Below are 27,870 nucleotides of genomic sequence, written 5' to 3' on the forward strand. Positions count from 1 at the left end.
CATTACTCGCAGATGAACCCTATTGATTTTCAGGTCACTAGGTCAAAGGTCAAGGTCACGGTGACCGGAAATAGTAAAATGGTTTCCGGATGATAACTCAAGAACGTTTTATGCCTAGGATCATGAAACTTCATAGTTGCATTGATCATGATTCGCAGATGACCCCTATTGATTCTCAGGTGAAAGGTCAAGGTCACTGTGACCCGAAATAGTAAAATGTTTTCTGGATGATAACTCAAGAACGCTTATTCCTAGGATCATGAAACTTCATAGGTACATGGATCATGACTCGCAGATTACCCCTATTGATTTTCAGGTCACTAGGTCAAAGGTCACGGTGACTCAACTTAGAAAATGGTTTCCGGATTATAAATCAAGAACACTTACGCCTAGGATCATGAAACTTCATAGGTACATTTATCATGACTCGCAGATGACCCCTACTGACTTTCAGGTCACTAGGTCAAAGGTCAAGGTCAAGGTCACGGTGACTTAATACACAAAAATGGTTTCCGGATGATGACTAAAGAAAGCTTACGCCTAGGATCATGAAACTTCATAGGTACATTAATCATGACTCACAGATGGACCCCTATTGATTTTCAGGTCACTAGGTCAAAGGTCAAGGTCACAGTGCCAAAATATGTATTCACTCAATGGCTGCCACTACAACTGACAGCCCATATGGGGGGGCATGCATGTTTTACAAACAGCCCTTGTTTGAGATGATTCTTTACAAAGAAAGATGCTTCTATTGTATTTATTATAAATGTGTGAAAGGCTCTAAGAAGGTACCAGAGATTATAAACCCTTTACCAAACACCAACAGGATTTTACGGGTTTATAGCTGACGACTTTATAAAAAATTATGATAAAATGAGCACAATTATTTCTACCCTACCTGATTATTTCCTTAATATTCCATTACAATTGAATTGTCGTCTGCAACCTTTTTCAAATTTGGAAAGTCCAAAATGTGTCGTTTGGTAAAGGGTTAAGGCATTTTGATTCCTCCGGGTCTTGTGTTGTGAATCTGTTTCAAATCAAATGCGTATATTACAGCATCTAAAAATATGTGAAATAGAAAGAACGACAATATCTTTTGGAGAGATAAATGTACTTACGTTATAAGCAATGGGACTGTGCTTCAAAGGAACAATTCCCGGGCTTTTTAGTCTGTTTAGTTAACACGGTAGTAACTTTTTCCATATATATAAATGCTCACCCTTCCAACTTTAAGCGCCCAATGGGACGAGGGATAGACAGAGAAAGTCACATGCTTGAGTACATTTCAACCCATGCGCATTGCGCGTTTTTTCGCATAAAAAACAGTGGAGCGATACAGGGCCATCATGGCCCTCTTGTTTAACAATTGCAGCAAATATAAGTCACCCAATCCATGGCCTTGTGAAAATGCACGTGTTTATATTTCAGAACACCAGTAAGGAAGTCATTATCCCAAGTCAGATGATTAAATATATAAAACCTAAAAAAGTACAAACAAATCAATGTATTATATAAAGAATAAACAAAATAATGTAACGTAATATTGTTAATAATCTTGTCAGATCAGCGAAAAAAGCTCAATTTGATAATCTCGCTAAACTGTTACGTGAAAATCAACACTCATCATCCGACTTCTTAATAAAAATAAAAATCACAAATAAAACACCTTACATAACGAAATACCTCCTTTAATTCATAATGGTACCATATATGAGTCGCCCCTTGATAAAGCGAATATTCTTAATTCCTTCTTCCAATCTCAATCTACTTTAACTGCACCCACTACTCATATGCACAACCTACATTCCCAAGAGCCAGATTTCCCCGTCTTTAAAGATATCATTATTTCCCGTCAAGATGTCTTAGATTCCATAAAGTTATGAAAATGGGAAAGGCATCAGGTCCAGACCAAATAAATAGTCAAGTCTTTAAGCAAATTGCATCTGAGATTGCAGGTCAACTACAAAACCTTTTCAATTTTCCATCAGTAATGGTTGGGTCCCACGGAGCTGGAAAGAAGCAATTGTTTGTGCACTTCACAAAAAGCACTCTAGATGTTGGAAATTATATACCGATCTCCCTGTTTTAAGTAAATGTCTCGAGATACGTTACCACAAATATATGTTGAACCATTTAAGGGCTACTGACTTAATAACCCTTATTCAATCAGGCTTTATTCCAAAAGATTCCACTGTCAACCAATTAGTCTCGGTATATCACTCCTTTTGAAAATCCCTTGACGAAGGTCAAGAGATTAGAGCCGTCTTTTGCGACATTTCTAAGGCCTTTGATAGAATATGACATGAAAGCTTTATTCACAAGATCCGACGAAGTGGTACCTTGGACAATCTTCTATCTTGGTTAAAAGACTACCTACATGAGAGGAGCCAGTATGTTGTAATCTCCGGCTGCCAATCTGACCCATCACCCATAAATGCCAGTGTTCATCAAGGGTCTATATTAGGGGCCCTATTCTTTCTTATATATATATAAATGACATTGTACGAGGTATTCACTGTCCAATTCGCCTGTTTGTAGACGATACCCCGCTATATATTATCGTCGACAACCCTGTTGATGCGGCTAATCATCTAAACTCTGATCTTCCAAAAGTTCATTCCTTGGCTGATTAGTGGTTGGTCACTTTCAATCCATCCAAAACTGAATCCTTAGTTATATCTAGAAAAATCAACCGCCCAATCCATCCCACTTTTTTTCTCACCGACTGCCAAATCACTGAGGTTTCGTCTTATAAACATATAGGCTGAACTTTTTCTGATACATGCTCCTGGCGTGACAACATCGAATAAATCAAGAAAAAAGCATGGCACAGAATCAATCTAATGCGAACGTTTAAGTTTACGATAGATAGAAAGTCCATTCTATCGATATACACAACATTTATTTGACCATTTCTTCAATACGCGGATATAGTCTGGGACAACATAAATACATAAGATGAAATAGAACTTAAAAAGATTTAACAGGACGCAGCAAGGGTAATCAGCGGGGGAACATGTTTGGCATCTTTGCAACACCTATATAATGAAACTGCTCTCGAACCATTAAACAATAGGAGAACAAACCATAAACTTACCCACTTTTATAAAATGTTTAATTCACTATCATCACCATAGTTGTGCACACTGATCCCCTCTAGCGTGGGTGAAAGATCGGCTTATCCATTTCGTAATTCAAAGAGTAAGAGGTTCATTGAAGCATGAAGATACTTAAAGTAGAAGTTGCGTTCAAGGCAACGGTCTGCTTTTTGCGCATTGTATATGTTAGTGGCTAAACGATTATTTTAAAGGGACCTTTTCACGTTTTGGTTGACAAAATTTAAAAAAGTTTTTTTAGATTCGCAAATTTTCGTTTTAGTTATGTTATTTGTGAGGAAACAGTACTACTGGACATTTACCATGCTCTAAAATTTCCATTATATGTATCTTTTGACGATTTAAAAACCTGAAAATTATAAATAAAGCGCTACAACGCGAAACGATTGAATGGTTGATGTCGTTATATTTTGTGAAAAAATTACATTACTCATGGTATAAGCACGGATGGCCGAGTGGTCTCAGTGGTAGACTTTTACTCCAAGACTCCAGGGTTCAGTGGTTCGAGCCCTGTTGAGGGTTACTTTTTTCTTTCTTTTTTTAAATTTTATTCTTTCTTTTAGTTTTTTTTTTAGATCCAATGTTTACATTTATCAATATAAAGCTTTAACTGACAAACTTAAATACATACAAAAATCTGTAAAAAGGCACCTTTAAGTTTCAAATAATAAGGCTTGAGTAAAATTAATTATTTCAATTGCGCTTTGTATTTGCCTGTCAGATGGCTTCGAAACGCAGATTGCGATTGAAGGCCACGCAAAAAGCCCTCGATGGCAGCCTCAGGAAGTCGGCCTCGCGCTACAGCTGAAAATGACATCATTCGAAACATCATATTGATTGCTGCATACGGTACGCTTTGAATTTAAGCAGTCTCTTTTTTGCGCTCAATTGTCATAATACATTTCTTCTTAATTACACAACACTTATGTTGTTTGAAAGGAAATTGTTCGCGATTCGACTGCTTAATGTCTTCTATATTTGAGATCCAGTATGACTGAAAGCTACATGCTTATATGACGTCATTTTAGGAAGCAACCAGATCACACTTTGTCATGTTTTTAAAATAAGCTCTAAGTTGGCTCCGCTATATATGGAAGATAATTTTACTCCAGTCAGTAATATTCACAATAAGAATACTAGGTTCAGAGTTAGAACACAGTCAGACTCTCCTAATACTGATCTAAACATGCATGATTGCAATAGGTTTGCCATTCCAAGGGTCAAGGGTTCTGGCAAAAAGTCATTTGCTTTCAATGGGTGTACTCTCTGGAACTCTCTTCCTCAGCATATCAGAGATGCCAAAAGTATTCCATCTTTTAAACACAGTGTTAGGGAGCATTTTTTAAGCCAGATAGATTTTTAATGTGCATCTCTTTAAGATTTCTTACTGTTGATTTAACTTGAATGTCAATATAGATAGATTTATTGTGTTTTATCTAGTTGCTGTATGATTATTCTTTAGCTTGGCAAATAATTTTATGTTAATTTTTAAACACTTAAATTGTGATAACTTCTTAATAATTGTCTAGTCTAGAACTTATCAGAATATATTCTATGCATTTAGGTTAGTGTAGCTTAAATATGTCACATGTCTTTCATTATTATTCACTGTGATATTACTATATACTGTGATATAAAACGTTGTCTCCTATGTCATACAATATTATAACTAAAGGACCACAATGGAAATAAGGGTTTAAATGCAAACCCTTTATTGTGCAATCCTTAACGTATAATGTTGATTGACATGGCTTTGTTTATACATGCAGGTTGTTTTTTATTACTTATTGTGTGTATATAACATGCTGCCATGTAAATCTATGCATTTTATGTTGAAATAAATCTATCTATCTATCTATCTATCTATCTATCTATCTATCTATCTATCTATCTATCTATCTATCTATCTATCTATCTATCTATCTATCTATCTACCAGGGGAGATTACTGCGGCCGTGTGGCTGTGACCAACAACAACAACAACATCTTGTAAACATGAGATAAAACCCTGTCATTTAGTGCCATTTTAGATCAGATGGTGACTGCTTACAAAGGACTTGAAGTAAGAACATGTGTTCTGAATATTTTTCTTATAAACTGAAAAAAGTCGGGATTTATTTAAATATGTCGAAAGTGACCATATATCCGGATAAAAAAAATCGGATGACATGCTTATTTAATGTATTTTTTGTAGTATTTAAACCAGTTTAATAATATCTTATTGATTTTAAAACACAACTTCCATGAACATAATTATTTCCATAAAAGTCAATATATGATTCTGCATTGTTAACTCAAACTTTGTATCCAAGAGAAGGTGTTGGAATTAATGAAGTGCAATGTTCTTAACTGTCTTTATGCTGCTTTTTAATAACTAATGATTCATTGTTCCATTTGTGAATTTTGACTCATGAATTGTGGAGATATGATTGTCAATTGCTCAACGATCTATATAAATTTCTGATCATTTTATAATTTTCTTAATATAAGTTATGAATTGATCTTAGAAGTCAAATTATGTATTACTTAATTAAATACATTTATAAATATAAGAAATAATCTTTAGATTATCATAATATTCTCAGGCCTGTTGGTCTAAGGGATGTGTGGGTTGTTAATTATATGTATGCCCCTCTTCGAAGAAGAGGGTGTTTATTGTTTTGCACATGTCGGTCCGTCCGTCATCCGTATGTCCGTCCACCAGATGGTTTCTGGATGATAACTCAAGAACGCTTAGGCCTAGGATCATGACACTTCAAAGGTACATTGATCATGACTCGCAGAAGACCCCTGCTGATTTTGAAGTCACTAGGTCAAAGGTCAAGGTCACGGTGACCCGAAATAGTAAAATGTTTTCCAGATGATAACTCAAGAACGCTTATGCCTATGATCATGAAACTTGATAGGTACATTGATCATTACTCGCAGATGAACCCTATTGATTTTCAGGTCACTAGGTCAAAGGTCAAGGTCACGGTGACCGGAAATAGTAAAATGGTTTCCGGATGATAACTCAAGAACGTTTTATGCCTAGGATCATGAAACTTCATAGTTGCATTGATCATGATTCGCAGATGACCCCTATTGATTCTCAGGTGAAAGGTCAAGGTCACTGTGACCCGAAATAGTAAAATGTTTTCTGGATGATAACTCAAGAACGCTTATTCCTAGGATCATGAAACTTCATAGGTACATGGATCATGACTCGCAGATTACCCCTATTGATTTTCAGGTCACTAGGTCAAAGGTCACGGTGACTCAACTTAGAAAATGGTTTCCGGATTATAAATCAAGAACACTTACGCCTAGGATCATGAAACTTCATAGGTACATTTATCATGACTCGCAGATGACCCCTATTGACTTTCAGGTCACTAGGTCAAAGGTCAAGGTCAAGGTCACGGTGACTTCATACACAAAAATGGTTTCCGGATGATAACTAAAGAAAGCTTACGCCTAGGATCATGAAACTTCATAGGTACATTAATCATGACTCACAGATGGACCCCTATTGATTTTCAGGTCACTAGGTCAAAGGTCAAGGTCACAGTGCCAAAATATGTATTCACTCAATGGCTGCCACTACAACTGACAGCCCATATGGGGGGGCATGCATGTTTTACAAACAGCCCTTGTTTGAGATGATTCTTTACAAAGAAAGATGCTTCTATTGTATTTATTATAAATGTGTGAAAGGCTCTAAGAAGGAACCAGAGATTATAAACCCTTTACCAAACACCAACAGGATTTTACGGGTTTATAGCTGACGACTTTATAAAAAATTATGATAAAATGAGAAATTGCTCAAGATGAGCAATTTCTCCTTTTATCACAATTATTTCTACCCTACCTGATTATTTCCTTAATATTCCATTACAATTTAATTGTCGTCTGCAACCTTTTTCAAATTTGGAAAGTCCAAAATGTGTCGTTTGGTAAAGGGTTAAGGCATTTTGATTCCTCCGGGTCTTGTGTTGTGAATCTGTTTCAAATCAAATGCGTATATTACAGCATCTAAAAATATGTGAAATAGAAAGAACGACAATATCTTTTGGAGAGATAAATGTACTTACGTTATAAGCAATGGGACTGTGCTTCAAAGGAACAATTCCCGGGCTTTTTAGTCTGTTTAGTTAACACGGTAGTAACTTTTTCCATATATATAAATGCTCACCCTTCCAACTTTAAGCGCCCAATGGGACGAGGGATAGACAGAGAAAGTCACATGCTTGAGTACATTTCAACCCATGCGCATTGCGCGTTTTTTCGCATAAAAAACAGTGGAGCGATACAGGGCCATCATGGCCCTCTTGTTTAACAATTGCAGCAAATATAAGTCACCCAATCCATGGCCTTGTGAAAATGCACGTGTTTATATTTCAGAACACCAGTAAGGAAGTCATTATCCCAAGTCAGATGATTAAATATATAAAACCTAAAAAAGTACAAACAAATCAATGTATTATATAAAGAATAAACAAAATAATGTAACGTAATATTGTTAATAATCTTGTCAGATCAGCGAAAAAAGCTCACTTTGATAATCTCGCTAAACTGTTACGTGAAAATCAACACTCATCATCCGACTTCTTAATAAAAATAAAAATCACAAATAAAACACCTTACATAACGAAATACCTCCTTTAATTCATAATGGTACCATATATGAGTCGCCCCTTGATAAAGCGAATATTCTTAATTCCTTCTTCCAATCTCAATCTACTTTAACTGCACCCACTACTCATATGCACAACCTACATTCCCAAGAGCCAGATTTCCCCGTCTTTAAAGATATCATTATTTCCCGTCAAGATGTCTTAGATTCCATAAAGTTATGAAAATGGGAAAGGCATCAGGTCCAGACCAAATAAATAGTCAAGTCTTTAAGCAAATTGCATCTGAGATTGCAGGTCAACTACAAAACCTTTTCAATTTTCCATCAGTAATGGTTGGGTCCCACGGAGCTGGAAAGAAGCAATTGTTTGTGCACTTCACAAAAAGCCCTCTAGATGTTGGAAATTATATACCGATCTCCCTGTTTTAAGTAAATGTCTCGAGATACGTTACCACAAATATATGTTGAACCATTTAAGGGCTACTGACTTAATAACCCTATTTCAATCAGGCTTTATTCCAAAAGATTCCACTGTCAACCAATCAGTCTCGGTATATCACTCCTTTTGAAAATCCCTTGACGAAGGTCAAGAGATTAGAGCCGTCTTTTGCGACATTTCTAAGGCCTTTGATAGAATATGACATGAAAGCTTTATTCACAAGATCCGACGAAGTGGTACCTTGGACAATCTTCTATCTTGGTTAAAAGACTACCTACATGAGAGGAGCCAGTATGTTGTAATCTCCGGCTGCCAATCTGACCCATCACCCATAAATGCCAGTGTTCATCAAGGGTCTATATTAGGGGCCCTATTCTTTCTTATATATATATAAATGACATTGTACGAGGTATTCACTGTCCAATTCGCCTGTTTGTAGACGATACCCCGCTATATATTATCGTCGACAACCCTGTTGATGCGGCTAATCATCTAAACTCTGATCTTCCAAAAGTTCATTCCTTGGCTGATTAGTGGTTGGTCACTTTCAATCCATCCAAAACTGAATCCTTAGTTATATCTAGAAAAATCAACCGCCCAATCCATCCCACTTTTTTTCTCACCGACTGCCAAATCACTGAGGTTTCGTCTTATAAACATATAGGCTGAACTTTTTCTGATACATGCTCCTGGCGTGACAACATCGAATAAATCAAGAAAAAAGCATGGCACAGAATCAATCTAATGCGAACGTTTAAGTTTACGATAGATAGAAAGTCCATTCTATCGATATACACAACATTTATTTGACCATTTCTTCAATACGCGGATATAGTCTGGGACAACATAAATACATAAGATGAAATAGAACTTAAAAAGATTTAACAGGACGCAGCAAGGGTAATCAGCGGGGGAACATGTTTGGCATCTTTGCAACACCTATATAATGAAACTGCTCTCGAACCATTAAACAATAGGAGAACAAACCATAAACTTACCCACTTTTATAAAATGTTTAATTCACTATCATCACCATAGTTGTGCACACTGATCCCCTCTAGCGTGGGTGAAAGATCGGCTTATCCATTTCGTAATTCAAAGAGTAAGAGGTTCATTGAAGCATGAAGATACTTAAAGTAGAAGTTGCGTTCAAGGCAACGGTCTGCTTTTTGCGCATTGTATATGTTAGTGGCTAAACGATTATTTTAAAGGGACCTTTTCACGTTTTGGTTGACAAAATTTAAAAAAGTTTTTTTAGATTCGCAAATTTTCGTTTTAGTTATGTTATTTGTGAGGAAACAGTACTACTGAACATTTACCATGCTCTAAAATTTCCATTATATGTATCTTTTGACGATTTAAAAACCTGAAAATTATAAATAAAGCGTTACAACGCGAAACGATTGAATGGTTGATGTCGTTATATTTTGTGAAAAAATTACATTACGCATGGTCTAAGCACGGATGGCCGAGTGGTCTCAGTGGTAGACTTTTACTCCAAGACTCCAGGGTTCAGTGGTTCGAGCCCTGTTGAGGGTTACTTTTTTCTTTCTTTTTTTAAATTTTATTCTTTCTTTTAGTTTTTTTTTAGATCCAATGTTTACATTTATCAATATAAAGCTTTAACTGACAAACTTAAATACATACACAAATCTGTAAAAAGGCACCTTTAAGTTTCAAATAATAAGGCTTGAGTAAAATTAATTATTTCAATTGCGCTTTGTATTTGCCTGTCAGATGGCTTCGAAACGCAGATTGCGATTGAAGGCCACGCAAAAAGCCCTCGATGGCAGCCTCAGGAAGTCGGCCTCGCGCTACAGCTGAAAATGACATCATTCGAAACATCATATTGATTGCTGCATACGGTACGCTTTGAATTAAGCAGTCTTTTTTTTGCGCTCAATTGTCATAATACATTTCTTCTTAATTACACAACACTTATGTTGTTTGAAAGGAAATTGTTCGCGATTCGACTGCTTAATGTCTTCTATATTTGAGATCCAGTATGACTGAAAGCTACATGCTTATATGACGTCATTTTAGGAAGCATAATTATCGGCGTATTTTCCCAATAAAAGATATGTTATGATGTTACAACACCACTATGGTGGTCCATGGTTCCGGATAGGCACAACTTTAGTCAGATTGGTTATCATGCTGAAGCCATCGTCAAAGCCATGTATTAACAGAGTTCAAGAAACACAAATTGGCGAAGACTTGACCTGGTGACATAACTTTGGATCAGAACCTAGACTAGAACCTACATTTAAACACGAGAAATAATTCAAAATCGGTATAAATTAAATTTATTTTGATACTTGTTCACTGATTATATCAGCAGCAAATACATTCACAATCTGTTGATGCTACATATAATTAGACCCGCAGAATACTTCATCGACACATGCATTTACATTTTGTACATTCGATGTACAAAACATGTTAGCAATATTCAAATCAGCAATTTTGTTATATAATTTGCTACAGAGAACAAACAAATCCCACACAATCGGCAAGCGTTACATATTCTTTTATACACGGAGTATTAGTCAATGTGTCAGAAACATACGCATACGTATGTTATCTATTCAAATAATAGCATATTTCAGAGGTGTAACTAACGCTTTTATCTTATATTTACAAATATAATTCAAATAAACATGGTTTATTCAAGATACATTGAACATTACAGTCAATGAGTACACATGTATGTTCAATGTATTTATACAAACAAAATGCATGCAAGTGGTCATCAATAAATACAAGTTCATGACATGATTGATCATATTTAAACTATATTATGTTCTATACATACATTGTTAAAAAGATACATGTATTTCAACATGATGTTAACATAAATAGCGCTATTTACAGCGAGAAGTCAACTTGTCTGACATGTAAATTACTCAAAATAATATTTATAGACATTTCTTTGAATAAATGCTTTATGAACATAATTTGCTAAATTTATGTGTATTGTTTGGTTATCAGATTGCATAAACTCTATAAATTTTGGAATATTTGGTCTTTTCCAGTAATATTGCTTTATGTATTTTTTCTAATATCATTGTGTAAGGAACATTCAAACAAAAAATGAAATTTATCCTCCAAGACATTGCAATGTTGACATTTTCTTTCCTGGACTGGTATAGATTCTGGTTTATGTCATCTGCCTGACTCTATTTCTAATCTATGAGAGGATACTCTATCAATAGTAACATCATTTAAATAAGGCTGGAATTCAAATTTACAAAAAAAGATTATAACTTACTGCCCTTGATGAATTACTCAGTTCAGACATCCAATTGTGTATAAAAGCATCATTTAATCTGGATTTAACAAGAGATAAAAAGCACTTATCATCACCTACTCCTTGGTTTATCCATACATAAAGTAATCCCAAGGATTGCAACAAGTTACAAACAGCTTTTGCCCATGTGTGCGTATTTGGTTTACTTATCAAAATGTAACACATATGTAAATATATAAACTTAACATATTTATGGTTTTCTAACTGGGTAACTTTAAGCCAATACATTATTACATTAACTGCACGTCTCACGATTAAGGATGTTCTACCAAGTTCTCCATACACAAAATTATATTGAGTTTGAATTTTCACACCTAATAATTGTTTACAGAAACTTAAATGTACTCTCTCAAGTGTTATGGATTCATTTAAGCCCCATATTTCTGAGCCATAATTTAAAATGGGTAAAACAAGTTGATCAAACAGCGGTAATTTGGTCTGAATATTGATTGAAGGAAAATTAAGTAAATATGAATTTAATTTTAAAACCGCTTTTCAAGCTTGTCCAGCAAGAGTTTCAAAAGTATGTTTAAATGATCCTCCGGTGGTAAATACAATTCCTAAATATGTAAAGGATTTTACAATTTCTATAACCTCGCCTTTATATGCAAAATTCATATTTCTCCTTAATTGTCCTTCTTAAAAAAAATCATAACTTTAGTTTTATTTGAATTTACACAAAGTGTCCACCTATCACAGTATTCTTCCAACAAGCACAAACCTTTATTAAGTTCTTCCTCCGATTCAGCCATTATAACAATATCATCTGCATATAGAAACAGAAATAATTTCAACATTCCAATATCAATCCCATTAAAACCATTTAACATAAAATGTTCCTCAATAGCATTCAAATAAATAGAAAAATGGAATGGTGATAAAGATTAACCCTGTCTCACTCCTAATAAACAAGAGAAGTCTTAATTACTTATTCTATTACCTAATTTGATTCTTGATTTCACATTTACATACATAGATTTAATAATATTTATCATTTTTCCTCGAACTCCTAGTTTCAAAAGTTTATACCAGATAATATCTCGAACCAAATAATCGAGCGCTTACGTAAAATCCACAAATACAGCATACAATCTCTTTTTTTCATTAAGTAAATAATTAAAAACAACATGTAATACAAAAATATTATCGTTAGTACCCATGTTTTGTCTAAAACCTGCCTGTGATTCTATATATACATGATAATTTTCTGCCCAATTATTCAATTTATTGTTAATGACTTAAGTAAATAATTTCCCAAATGTACTTAATAATGTAACCCCCCTGTAGTTGTTAACATCATTCTTACTTCCCTTTTATATAATGGTACAATAAAACCCTCACTCCACATTTCAGGGAAATGCCCATTTTCAAACAGCTTATTAAATAAAGTACACACAACTTTTAAAAAGCTACGACTATGAAGCCAAATTAAAAAAAAATCATTGATTAGATAATCAGGACCACTTGATTTTCCATTGTGTATTTGTTTACAGGCATTCATAAATTCCTGGTCAGAAAAAGGTACATTTAATTCATCAAACATTATATTAAGTTCACCATTCAAATATCTGTCTTCAAAAAATAAAATATCTTCATCGGGTTGGTAACATGAAGAACTTGGATCATTTATTGATTTAAAATACTTTAAAAAATCTTTACTTTTTATGTTGTGTTTATTTCACTCCAACACTAGTATTTCTTAACATTTTCCAATATAATTTTGCATTACTTAGTCTTGCATTTTCTAGTTTCAGTGCCAGATTTTTGTCATAAATACTTTTCTTTTTTTCTAATTGTACTTTTATAAATACTTCTTGATTTCACCATATTTTTTCTATTTTCATTTGTATGAAAGTTTCTGTATGCATTCAGGGTTTTATAATAACTGTGTTTTAAAAATTTACATTCATCATCAATATATGCTGCATCCTTATTGTTTCCAAAACATGTTTTGTCAGTACAATGCCTTTTAAATAATGGTGAGCTTATATTTTCAATAACTTCATTAACGAGCGTAAAAATATATCTCAATCACCATTATTTTGAGACTGTGCAATATTAAAACAAAGTGTATCAAATGTATCTTTTTTCTTTTCAAATAAACAGATAGTGACGATTGTAGACATCCTGCCCAACTCTGTCGTATGTTATCGCGTATCATACATAGTATCCTATTGCGTTTCTTCACCACTAGTAAGTACAAAAGAAGTTGTCTGTAATCACGATTTGTATTCAAATAAAAAACAACAACAACGCTTTGACTAATTCAAACATGTTCTTGATTGTATTTGTTGTATATTATTGGTAACTTGCATATGTAAAAAAATAATTGTTCTGATTTCATTTAAAATGCTTCCATTAAAATGTTCTGTTTCATGTTGAATCATTCAGAAGAACCGAATAGATATACAGGACATTCATGAAATGTTTACTGGAGCATTTAGCATGTAAACATAGTACTTTTTAAGAATTCGTGTAGGGCAAATGTCCACTGCCTGATTGTTTATGAAAATAAAAAATGAAAATGACATAATAAACTATTTTTGGTATATCAATCTCATGGACAATAGATGCCTCTATGCTACGCATTAAGAGCGTCCTCTTACTTTGCAAATAAGTAAAAATAAATGAGCCTAAACTTGACATGTGGGCTCAGGACACGTGCTTTTCATACAGCATGTAATTTGAAGAGGATTAACACATTTGACTTATTATTATACCATTGTCGTTGGTATTATCAAGTTAAGTCTGCAACAACATATCATTCCCATGTTTGAACCAGTAGATGTGATTTTAAATTTTAAAGTAGGGACTTTCATTTAGCACACTACATGCAGTTCCTTCAAGGTGACCGTTTTGGGAATGTTTAATTATTTATATTATATAAAATATGAAGTTAAACATCAGGTAAACCTTTTAATTGAAATAAATGACCTTTAAATATAACATTGACGATATAGTAATATACGCTGGTTTTAAAAGCGACACTTCGTCTTTAAAAACATGTTAATCATATCATTGATTTACAAATTACATTATGGATGATAGAGTTACAGTCTAGATAACGCTCGAACGCAGGCATATACACTCAACATTTGCATTAATTTAATTGTGCGTTTTCTTGGCAATGGAGTTTGCTATATTAATTTCAAACATAAGACAATCATGTGTCTACCTTGTTAAAATGGATATATTAACAATCATGTATTTCAAATAATTACAGACTGGAGAGACGTAACGATGACAACGTTAGCGATTATATTTGCCAAGAAAAAATACGCCAACAGTGAATCAATTAAATTTTAATACAAAATAAAATTGTAAAACCGCACAAACATGAAGGATTCTAGTCTAAATTGTATTTTTGGTGTAATGAAATTAAGAGACTCTGATTTACCACCGTTGTGATATTATTAACGAAACCAGAGTTGTATCCTTTTAAAAGAATCAACGAACACAGAGTCTAGAAATTTTTGTGTTATATTATTAAATACTGCATTGTTTTAAAAGCGTCGTTTTATTGTTAACGATCACGTAGTGTTACGTTTAAACATCTGTTCATACAGAGACAGTTATTTCAAGCATATTGTGGTGTATTTAAGGATCGTTAATCAATACATCATTATGAATCTAGCTAACGTGCGTCCCGTAGTTCAGAAACACTTACTTGCATATATAATTGTTCACTATCTTCGTATAATACAGGTATTCCCTGTTAATTTAAGCTCCACACTTTGCGAATCACGTAGTATCTTCTGCGTTGTTGATTTCGATTGAATGTTTCAGGATCAACAGGATTTTTGAACATGGAGAAAGCTGGGTAAATACTAGAATATATATTTGTGCAGTTATATCTTATTAAAACATAATTCTACTTTGTGTCCAAGCAAATGTTATTTTCCATTTGCTAAAGGAATTTTTTAAAACATCTTTTGAAGCAGTAGATATAAATAATGTGCATAATATTTTTCCAATTAATTAATTTTTCCCAGTAATTAATATTAATTTATAAACCTGTGCACAGACAAAAAAAAGTAAACGTCATATTATTACTTAAACCACAAAAACATTTTACATTTTGATCTTTAAGCATTAGGTTTTTTGTTATAAATTACTTTTTTAAATCCACTATTAATCTTTTGTTTAATCGACATTTACTATCAACAAAGCTTGAACGAGACGTGTAAATAATATTCATGCCAGAAAGGATTGAACAAGTTATAATAAATAATGATTTGAATTCTTTTCCATAGATGTTTATTGTGCCAGATTTTCGCAAGTGTCATCAGTTAAAGTGATATTATGGGCATCAAACAGTATATGCCATGTTGATAGGTCTCTATCGCAACCGTTGTTTATTTTTGGTATTTTCACTTCATATACAGTTATATGTGTTAATGCAGAATCAACATACTCAAGCAATAACCCGGAAAGAGAAAAATAATGCATTTGAATATCAAGCTTACTTTCGTTTTGACAACTGATGACAGAAATGATTGGATGTAGGATGTGAATCTAAATTTAGTTTTAGTGCGAATTCGTTCATACGACACAAAGACGCATATTTGTTTTACGGATCACTTCGGCCTAGAGGACTGGGTGAGTCATGTAAAATATCGAACATTATATATATATATATATATATATATATATATATATATATATATATATATATATATATATATATATATATATATAAACAGCTGGAAGCAAGATGAGTTGCAGTTAATTGGTCGGTTACCACATTTTAACTAACTCTTTTGACCTGTTAATTCTTTTCAGCTCAATTCAACAGTTAAAAATGCCCATAATATCACTAAAGAAATAACCAAGTGGTGGAGAAAAATACACGTTGGTACATTTAAGTGTTCATAAAGCGATAAAGGGAAATCAATGAATACATAAATAATATAATCGGGTAGAGCAAACCACCGGGTGGAGAACAAGGGCTTTAGTACAAGTATGGGTAGAGCAAAAGACCGGGTGGAGTACAAGATGTATTGTACATGCAGATGTAGAGCAGAAGACTGGTTGGAGTACAAGAGGTATAGTACACATATATGTAGAGCATAAGACTGGTTGGAGTATAAGTTGAATAGTACAAATAAAGGTAGAGCAAATGACCGGCTGGAGTACAAGAGGTATATTACAAGTAGAGGTAGAGCAGAAGGCTGGTTGAAATACAAAAGGTATAGTACAAGTAGGGGTAGAGCAAATGACCGGCTTTAGTACAAGAGGTATATTACAAGTAGAGGTAGAGCAGAAGATTGGTTGAAATACAAAAAGTATAGTACACGTAGGGGTAAAGCAAATGACATATAAAAGTACAAGTAGATGTAGAGCAGAAGACTGGTTTGAGTACAAAATGTATAATACAAGTAAAGCTAGAGCAGAAAACTTGCTGGCGCACAAGAAGTAAACTACAAGTAAAGGTTAAACAGATGACCGGATGGAGTACAAGAGGTATAGTACAAATAAAGGTAGAGCAGAAAAATGGGTGGCACGCAAGAGGTATAATGAACGTAGAGGTAGAGCAAATGACTGGGTGGTGAACAAGAGGTTTAGTACAAGTAGAGGTAGAGCAAATGACCGGATGGAGTACAAGAGGTATAGTACAAGTAAAGGTAGAGCAGAAATCTTGGTGGCGCACATGAGGTATAGAACAAGTAGAGGTACAGCAAATGACCGGATGGAGTACAAGAGGTATAGTACAAGTAAATGTAGAGCAGAAAACTGGATGGCGCAAAAGATGAATAGAACACGTAGAGGTAGAGAAAATTACCAGGTGGAGTACAGGAGGCATAGTACAAGTAAAGGCAGAGCCTAAGACTGGTTTGAGAACAAGAGGATTAGTACAAGTAGAGGTAGTGCAAAAGACTGGTTAGAGTACTAGAGATTTAGTACAAGTAAAGGTAGAGCAGAATACTAGGTGAAAAGACGAGAGCACTAACGTGACATCAACACTCGACAGAATCAATAATTGTTGACTGGTGCCAGGTAATGTGTGAAACGTTTCGAAATAACGATATATCGTTGAAAATTCAAAATAAGTTCTGTGTTTTGCTTAGGTGTAAGGTATTCACATCGAAATAGAAAGTTGTTTGTTGGAAAAAGGACACGGTATATCTTCAAACAGACTATTCCAAAGAAGTTCGTAGTATTGAACGCGTAGAAAAAATGGTTTACAGTTTCAACTTCTCTACAGGATCAAAGAAGATAAGTAAATTTCGGAATAGGTAATTATTAACAAAACTGCATACAGGGCGCAATTTTTGCAGGAAGGATTTTACAAGTTTTTGAACCAGCCTAGAATGATGCACACAATTTTGTGAGATTTGTTTTTTCTCAAAAATATGCTTTAAAATTTGGCAAAGTGGGAAACAATGCACTGAAAAAATCTGCGCATAAAAGAGTGGCGGCTGATACTAATTTTTCCGACAAGTTGAAAGCTGTGCAAAAATCACATATTAAACTATTTGTTTTTGTAGTTTTACCTTACTCTAGCAGATATAGTAGCACTCAAAAAAAGTCTAAACGTGATTTTACAATAGATGAAAGATCCTTGTTTGCAACATATTTTTTTTGCAACACATTTTGTGTACATGAAAAACACACACTATAAATGTAGCTGAACAATGAAAACTTAATGTCCCCGCTTTCGTTTAAGCAGTAGTACAATGTACTATTTAATATTCATAGTCATGGACATATCTGCATAATTGATTTTACTTATAAACTATCTAGAGTCATTGTTATCAATCTCGAAATGTGATAGTAATTATTGCTGAATTTAGTATAAAATAAGTGTTTCGATTGTGAATATTTGGTGGTAAGAATTTAAGATTTGCTCAGATAAAACTAACTTACTGTACGATTGGTTTTATGATACTTTTTATATGCATAAAAATGGTGGCATAAAACAAATTCCGACTACCACGAAAGGATTGTGGGAAATCGTGTTACCATTTTATTATCGAGTTGTTTAACTGTTGTCTTGGATGAGTACGCATTTTTACCCGTAAGATATTGCTCGACTTCATAATACAGTATGTATCGATTTAAGATGACACCATGTTTTTCATAAGCAATGTGAACGTGTAAGGATGTGTTTTAAGCCTCCATAACAAATGTATAAGGCATCCCTTTATCGCACGAGACCCGAGTACATATAGTGTCAGACATTAAAGTCAATACAGCGGATCATGAGATGAACAAAAAATAAGTAAACACAAGACCTGTTTGCACTCAGCCACTGCTTCGTAGTTTTAAATATGTTTAAAATTGTGTTAAATCCAGGACTATATCTACATCGCGAGCATGGGCAATTGTGACAATCCTCTTCTGTGCTGCCATTGTTGCTTTCGGACTCGGTTTTGGCATCGGACTACAGAAATCTTATCACACAGGGTTAACATCAGCACCGTTGATATCACCGCTATTTTCTCCCAAATCTCCGTCACCAGAGGGAAAATATCGCTTTGCTGCGGTCGCTGCTGACAACGCAGAATGTTCCAAAATAGGAAAGTATGTAACAATGTGTTTAAGCAGTTCGTCTACAGTTTTAGTTGGTAAATATCGACGGCGTCGTGTATGAAGTAACATACATACATTAAAGGTTCGGATGATATATATAATGTACACGTATATTCCAGTCACGTGATGGCGGTACAAGGGGGGAGTGCTGTCGATGCGGCAATAGCGGCCATCTTGTGTGTGGGGATTCACAACATGCAAAGTTGTGGTATAGGCGGTGGTCATTTTCTCATGTACTATAACAGGCATGTGGTTTGGTTTTTTTGGAATCGTAACGGTGAACCGGATTGGGACACTAGGTTTATACCCGGTGCGTCGTCTGTCCTTTTTCCAGTCCGAATCTAACCCTGCGTTAATAACAAATTATTTAAACTAGGTTAAGACCGCATCATTAGCTTAGGCTCTATAATTAATTAAAATCTTAAAATTGGACATTATGACAAGTTTAAAAGTACTGAAGAGTTACTCTGGAAAGTGACTGCTGTTTTGTTTATGTCAAAGTTATTGTAATTTATATACGGTCATGGGTAAAATTGACAACGATAAACATAAATATTCGATTATACCACTTTAAGCAAATGTTCAGGTAACTTAACAACCTGGGTCCGCAAATAAATATATGTTTGTGTTGCTATGTATTTTACCAGTCGTAAAGCAGTATGGCAGTCGGAAATGCAACTTATGTAGAACAACCGCTGCAATATTAGGCATTTTAATTTACAGGCCCAATTAATTTAAGGAACGAAAGAAATTCAATTCTTATCATTTTGGATATTGCTATCATATTGCTGCAACTATGTCACTGTTCCATTGATATTCAAATGTACTTTGGTCATTAGACAGTTGGACAAGATGCACTCTGTGGTATCTCGGGAGCAGGCGCCCTCCATGGCAACTGAGGACATGTTTACTTCCGAAAAGAATTCCTCCTCCACTGCAGGCAAGAAAAAAACTTTATGTTTTAGCATTACAAACAAGTAAAGGAGTTATCAAAACCACAGCAAAAACATAGTATTTCTAGTTCTTTTATTTAGGTGGAAAAGCTATTGCAATTCCGGGGGAGATTCGCGGTTTATATGAAGCTTGGAAACTGGGCGGTCGTTTACCATGGAAACAGCTAATTCAGCCAACAATAAAGCTTTGTAGAGATGGTTTCCGTGTAAGCAAAGCATTGAGGGAAGCCATGGTTTTCGAAAAAGATTTTGCGGATGAATTCCCTGGATTTAAGTAAGAACATATATTAACAATCTGATAAAGCAAATTGCTTCTATGTTTTTTTACAACGAGTATTGAATAAATCAAGTGTGCCGCGAAAAATAATATTATTATTTGTTTCACTCGAAAGTCACAATATATTGTTTATATCGTTTATGAAGTGAGTTATACCTGTGCGATATAAATTTTGTATTTTAATTGTATCTGCATACTTCTATAGATATTGTACTTAAGCAATGAGCATTGTGTATAAGTTGATGGGAATGATATCGCCAATAAAACACTTTATTACGCAATATATATATTATCAACATGCGATATAACCGTATTCATACGTGTTCATATTTCAAATTGTTAAGCGAATTATATTTTTGTTTAGACAACTGATCACGAATCCATCCACGGGTGCATTGTATATAGAAGGCGAAATTATGAAACTTCCAAAATTGGCTCGAACATTCGAGCTTATCGCAGACAAAGGACCACACGCGTTTTATAATGGAACATTAGCAGACGACATAGTAGCAGACATACAGGAGGCGGGTAAGAAAATTACCGTACGTTTTATGCGTATCGCATTATTGAATATGGTTTGATATTTGAGTACATCGCAATACGTCAGGGTTTGTATCAACCAAATTAACAGTATTTCGATTGAGATTGGACCTATTCGCCAGTAAATAGTATACTTTTTATTTAAATTTGCAGGCGGTATAATCACGAAAGACGATTTGGCCAACTATACGTCACTGGTTGAAGACGCGTTACATTTTCATCTACATGACAACAATACCGTATACTCGCCACCTCTTCCATCAAGTGGAGCCGTGTACCTGTTCATATTGAACATCCTCAAAGGTACACGTAATTTCTACTGATTTATTTAACAATATATTTTTTATAAAAAGATAGATGCACACAAGTATATATTTTTTATGAAATGTTTAGTTTGTTAAAATCGTCCGATTTTAACATCTTATATGTTTTGCGACAGATTACAACTTTACTGCGGATAGCGTATCAAACGTTGCCAAGGCGACCACCACATGGCACCGTGTGACAGAAGCAATGAAGCATGCTTATTCATTGCGAACAAACCTTGGTGACAGCACCGTTGGCTCGGATGCATTCAGGACGTATGTTACAAAGGTCAGCGAACACCTTCATGGAAAAGATATATTTAATAATTGTTTTTGGAAGTATGAATGTTCAATCGATCGACATTTTTTTAGCCGCAAACAACAGTGCAATTAAACCTCTGTGAAGTCAGACGAATAAAGTAAAACTGAAAAATTGGTGGTCAGAACTAAACGGATTATGTCTTCATTTCGACTGGGGAGCTTTACTCCTGTGTCCATTTCATACAAGCTGCTATTTGAGGTCGCCGATGCGTTATGGATAAAGTGTCCGACCGGAAGGCCACGGGTTCGATACCAACTGTGGTAGCGTTCTTTAGATCTCCCTCATGGAAACCAATTACTGGTTCTTGTCCCAGGAAACGGTCTTTACAGCATTTCAAAAAATCCTAAGGCTTTTCTTTTCAATCGATAAAAAAATAAATAGTTATAGACTTAACTAAACAGGCTGCTCTCGTGCAGATCCCCTTAAGCAGAATAGCTATAAAGATAAAATATATGTTTGAAACTTTTATGCCAAAAACAAAAATAGTTACATAAGGTGGCTCTCTTACAAAGACGGCCAAATGCTGCGAACGACGGCTGGAAGGAGTAATATTCCATGTATGCATTCTTCTTTATATTGCATGACTAAGATACGAATATGATTACATGTCTAAAGCTTATATACATATATATACAAAAATTTGTTTCATATTTCCAAATTTAACCAAACTGTAACTCGTTTTAGCATAAAACCAAACGAAGTTTAATGGTAATTGGATTCAGATAATTTACGTTTTACTGACCCTGGGTCGGATATTTTGTTTTAAGTTTAATAAAATCGATACAATACCCAAACGATTTGTTTCGATCGTTTCAAGACGGCGGAAAAGTTGCTGTATTTTCATGGAGTGTGCTCTGTTTTTGGAACTGTTGTTGTTTGTGTAGCAATCATACGCAACTTGTTATTTGCTATCATAAAACTTTTCTCCGCCTGGTGCTGCTTTTTGCATGGTTATACACTTTTATTATAAAACCCAATTTCAGCTTTTGTCAGATCGCAGTGATTGGATTTTTAACAGGACTTTCAAATAGACAATCAAGTCCAACAGGTGAAGAGAAGTTGTTATAGCAATGCTTCAATGGTGTACATTGCATTTGCAGACTTTCAAACATATATCAAATTAAAACGTTTCTTTGGTCGTTCATTACTTAGATATAAATACAAGATGTTTGATCCACTAGATACCTTAGTCAATATGTATTATGTACCTTATAAGAGGGGTGTGTTTAAACGGTAATCATTTTCAAGTAATTGGAAATAAAATGTCAATAATGTTCACAGCTTGTGCAGAACATGACTGATCCTTCATTTGGCTTCACCCACAAGCAACAGATCGATGATTCGCGAACGTTCGGTTCGGACTACTACAAACCAATATTGCACAGCGCCTGGGAGGATCACGGCACCGCCCACCTGTCCGGCATTGGGCCAAACGGAGACGCAGTGTCCATAACAAGCACAACCAACCTGCGGCAAGTGGAACACACAATTTTATCGTTTAATGCCATCACTAGACAATACATTTTTGAACACACGTTGTACAATGCAGTATTGTGTTTTAAAAAGTTACATTTGCAAACATATTTTATAGTACCATATTTATATCTTACCTGTATGCCATTTAACTACTTCTTAGAATCTAAATACGTAACACTTTTTTCAAAAAAGCAAAAGTGCACGCAAATCAACGTGTACAAACTCAGTCGAAACAAGTTACTTTATGGTGTGGGCATATGGACCGTTTAATAAATTATGTATATATTGAAGAGTGTAATTTATTGTCTCAGCTTTGGTTCCAAAGTGATCGGCAGTCGAACGGGAATCATATTCAACAACGAAATGGACGATTTCTCTACTCCGGGGACAGTGAACTATTTCGGGGTACCGGCTTCTAAGGCGAATTTTATAGCTCCTTGGAAGCGTCCCATGTCGTCCATGTGTCCAAGCATTGTAGTTGATGGAGACGGTAATGTGAGACTGGTCATCGGAGCTGCAGGTGGTACAAGAATTACAACTACAACAGCTTTGGTAAGCGCGACATAAATGAATGCATTTTTACGCTTTGTAAAACATTCATGCGTCTTCCCAACCTAACATTCAAAATAAGCGAGTACATTTATAAGTATATAAACCGATAATGCGGCTCACCAAAATATATAAACCGATAATGCGGCTTACCATAGAGAGTTTGTAGAGGGCGTTTTAAGTAATAAAAGACGAAGAATTGTCCCGAGCACAACCACATCATCGTCCATCGATTGTTTATGTGTTGTTGTTTTTTTTAAATACAATATCGCAATATCGAAATATTTCTATTTCTCTATTATTTCGTCACGCACAGTACAACATTTTATTTGTTTTAACTCCACATCAAGAGGGGGGTGGCATGCAATACGGCGTTTATATGAGGTTAGTTGGAACTGATTTACAAAACGGCGTGGTTTTGATGCTTATCGTGAAGAAGTATCGTGCATTTTCTTTCGCTAAGCCACTTCATATGGTTCTTTGGTTAACATACATGCCCTTTCGGAGCTACGATGTGTGTTCCTTCCTCGGTATTTTTCGTCAAGATTCTAGATTTTTGTATTTTGAAGTTATTGAAGGAAAACCTACAACAAAACTTTTGTGTGCATTCGTGACCCTCCAGCAAATTAATGTACTAATGTCACTTTGTCTTATAATATACACTTTTTTGCCAATGTGTATAGTAAAATATAACTAACATCACGATAATTTCGTTTTCTCGATGCGGTTGTATTTCTAAAAAGTAATTTATAGCTGAAATATATTAATTAAACCCACCCTTCTGGAACTGACTTGAATTTAAGCATATTTTGGGGCCTTACTAACAGCTCAGTCCCATGTTAAAGGGTTTGACACGAAATACATATCCATCTTTTATAAAGTGTATGCGTGAACATCAATATTATAATTTTAAAGCACCTTTCATAATAACGTTACTTACTCTAGAATTTTAAAAATGCTGTACGAAAGAAATTCCTACCTACTGAATCAATTAACACATTTTCAGTGGAATGGCTTTGGCCTGTGAGGTTGCTGATATAGGAGATTATAGAATGTTATCAGCCCTTTTCAGTTATATTTTAATGAATTTAAGCTAGTTTATGACATGTGGAACTTTTTCTTATATGAACAGTTTTTTACCATTCTTTTTACTGTCTTTTCCGATGAGGCTGGTGTCATAATAAATGCTTCATTACTTGCAGTTTATTTAGTAACGAATGAAAATATAGAGGAGGACAAATTTAGTAAATGGTAAATTTAATTTAGCATTCCCCATTCATGGACCGCAAATGTAGAATATGCCGAAAAGAATCCATCAACAGAGACGGATTTGAACAGCACTTGTACCAAACGAAAATATCTGCAGCTGTTTGTATTGTTTTAATAAAATCTTCATATATTAATCTGATCTATAATAGCTTCAAGTGCTATTTGATAACACTTTTCATTCCGTATATATCATGCTGCATGTTTCTTACTCGTGTTTTCAATATTAAAATAAACCATTATCTGTGATACGCCATTTCTACCTACGATGCCACTGAATATACATGTATTTGCAATTGCACTCAGCTTAACATCTACTTAGATTAGCAGGTACTGTTAGAAACAAACTAAATAACATCTTGATGAACCAATACTTTATTTTCTTAATACAACAGTCTTTAATAATATTTATTCACAGTGTATACGAGAGACATAAAATAAATGTATGTTTCTATCACTTCTACTAAATTCATATCGTGTATAACATGTGCATAAATCTCTCTATTCACTACAAGTTCACTTTTTAACGAGTATAATATGTTCACCCTCTACAGAACTTGTTCAAAACAAGGTCGTCTAAAATATGCCGCATTAACGATACAAACGTGTATCGGTATCGTTGTGGCAAACGCAGTGAAATGTCATTATATTCAATAAACAGTTTATAATGTAAGTTAGCAATGCAAACTATCAACCGATATGCATCTTCTTAGAAGTAAGCCTCTTTTAAGCGCGCGTCAGATTTTTCAGAATCGCTTCATGTATTCCTGGTCGACATAATGGTACTATTTTTGTCTCAACAACCTTGCAAAAGTATCGAACCGCCTGTACCATTTTCTCTTTTTTCATTCCAGTTATTTTGTACGTATATGTCATTGTTTTGTGTTTTAAATGGCGTGGGACATAGACGTAAATTTTTCTATTTGTTTTCCGGTTTGATTTCATAAATTTGTCGCTTTCTATTTTAATTTTGGCATCCTCAACATCTATAATTGGCGTCTTTTTACCTGCAAATAGTGTCATAGTTTTCAGTTTTAGGCATATTCAACATATAAGAAAATTCATATCTTTTTTTAATAAACATAGTAATATTACACTGAGTTAATAATACCGTCAACTGCCTTAAAAAAAAATTACGCACACCAGATATGAGGTTTAAGAACGAGAGAACATATTCAAATCGATGTTTATGTCACATTTGAGAGTATGACTTAAAATTACAAAATTGATCATATAAAACATATTGGGTCATATGCTAAGGAATATTATGAACCTTATAACATGGGGTTGAGCTGTTTTTGTCGATTGAAAGTCAAGAATCCCAGTGTGCATAAAAGTAAGTCAATAACACCAAGGAGGGTCAAACCATTATATTTCTGAAATAAAAGTAGAGTAAGGGATACACTTAAATTTGGAAAACATAATAGTCGTTGCGTATGTTATATTTTACTGTTCACATGCGTAAATACTGTTTATTTAAAGAAAACACGATATTCGTACATCCAACATCTCGAAGGCGAAGAAATTAAACAACACACTTGCGAGCGGTTTTCCTTCAATAACTTTTTTATTCCGATGTACATGATCTTGGAACAATAAACAGAAAAGCATAAACACCGTATAGCATAAAGGGCATATTCATTTGAAAGACATATAATCACAATACTATACCTGGTGAAATCACGAAAAAGACGCCATTTTGTAGTAAGTCCCAACTAACCTCACTAAAACGAAGTAAGCTCATGTGTACGCATGCCCCCCTCATCAAGATGACAACGACTTAAAATCTGTCACTATATCACGTTTTAAAATACATTTTCGAATTTTAGCCCAGACGGCTCACGCTCATATCCCGAATATCAAACAGATTTTGAGAAGCGATGGAAACTCTTTCATTAACGCATGTAAAATGAATTGTTTAAAACTATTTGCATAAACAATTCAAATCGCTTGCGTGATGAAAACAAAATTTATCTACACATTTGGATTGACATTGTTTTATGAACTATTCTTGATTACAAACGTTGAAAAACACTTCTGAATATGGTGTTACCTAGGTGACGATTGAGACACTACAGTTTAAATGGGGAATCAAAGAATCTATAGACTATCCGAGGATTCATCACCAGTTGTTTCCCGATTATATTCGAATCCAAGAAGGATTTCCACAGGTGGGCAGTTTTATTCCAAGCTTCTCACAACAACTGGTTGCATAATAAACAAATATTTAAATTCTAATCAAAACAATGCACTATAATTGTACATTAGTATTTAAATAGAACATGGACACCTTTCAGATTGTGATAGATGGTCTGAGAGCTCTCGGCCACAACGTGTCTGTTGTTGCGAGCGCGAGTAGCACATGTCAGGGAGTCTTGCGTCAGGGAGACTACATCATGGCGAATTCCGACTACAGGAAATATGGCGAACCCGATGGATATTAGCCATTAAAGCATAAACAGATTGGTGTTTACCTCATGTTAAAAACCAGGACAAATAAAATGTTCATTTTCTTAATTTTGCTTGCAACTTTATAATAATGAATCTCGTATTATGATTACTACGTGTTTAATTTAATATTGCATTGTTAATTCACGCGTTTCTTAAAACACAAGTATAAGTATTAAAACCGAATAATTGTTTGATGTGTGACGAGCCTATATATATCTCAACAAGAAGCGTCTTAGGTTTTACCTGCAAAATCTTGATATGAACTTAAGACAACAATACAACAATAGTCGTACTAATGCTACGTATAAAATGTAAGTATTCAAACGCAAAGATACGCGTAGGAAGACAGAAACGAAATACTCTTCTTTACTGTACAGGCTAGAATGAAAATCGATCTCACACGTTTTCATGTATGTCGTTGTTATATCTGACTATTGGCACACCCTCCTTTTAACATATTATTTAGCATCAAAACTGATCATGAGTTTATGTTTTATGTTGAAATAAAATTCTGATGTAGATATAAAGTAAATATGTTAAACATTCTGATTGTAGAAATGACAACGGTTGTTGTTTTCATTTACTAATATTCTCATTATAAAAGAGAAATATGTCATTAAGTATTAAAAACTTGTTTTTTTTTGTTATTTTACTGAACAGTTAACTACAAATTGACCATATAAGAATAGTCTATTCTGTAAAGCAATTAATC

General features: G+C 34.4%; 1 protein-coding gene across 1 annotated transcript; it reads left to right on the plus strand.

The window, feature by feature from the left end:
• The first annotated feature begins 18,880 nt into the window (after positions 1-18,880).
• Positions 18,881-27,224, plus strand: LOC127866312 (glutathione hydrolase 1 proenzyme-like). The gene is made up of 11 exons (XM_052406786.1): positions 18,881-19,010; positions 19,139-19,268; positions 19,863-19,959; positions 20,054-20,246; positions 20,614-20,777; positions 20,943-21,092; positions 21,229-21,383; positions 22,698-22,888; positions 23,204-23,444; positions 26,765-26,878; positions 27,005-27,224. Exons 2-11 carry the CDS (start codon positions 19,146-19,148, stop codon positions 27,149-27,151), a joined length of 1,575 nt encoding a protein of 524 aa, XP_052262746.1. The 5' UTR covers positions 18,881-19,010; positions 19,139-19,145; the 3' UTR covers positions 27,152-27,224.
• Positions 27,225-27,870: the final 646 nt, after the last annotated feature.

The sequence above is a fragment of the Dreissena polymorpha genome, chromosome 1 (assembly GCF_020536995.1).
Source record: "Dreissena polymorpha isolate Duluth1 chromosome 1, UMN_Dpol_1.0, whole genome shotgun sequence".
NCBI lineage: Eukaryota > Metazoa > Mollusca > Bivalvia > Myida > Dreissenidae > Dreissena > Dreissena polymorpha.

Bases quoted from the DNA above. Each gene is read 5' to 3' on its own strand.
- LOC127866312 (XM_052406786.1), top strand. From the start codon at position 19,146: ATGGCGGTACAAGGGGGGAGTGCTGTCGATGCGGCAATAGCGGCCATC. The intron at 19,269-19,862 runs GTGGTTTGGTTT...GTCATTAGACAG, and splicing joins TCATGTACTATAACAGGCAT to TTGGACAAGATGCACTCTGT. The intron at 21,093-21,228 runs GTACACGTAATT...GTTTTGCGACAG, and splicing joins CATATTGAACATCCTCAAAG to ATTACAACTTTACTGCGGAT.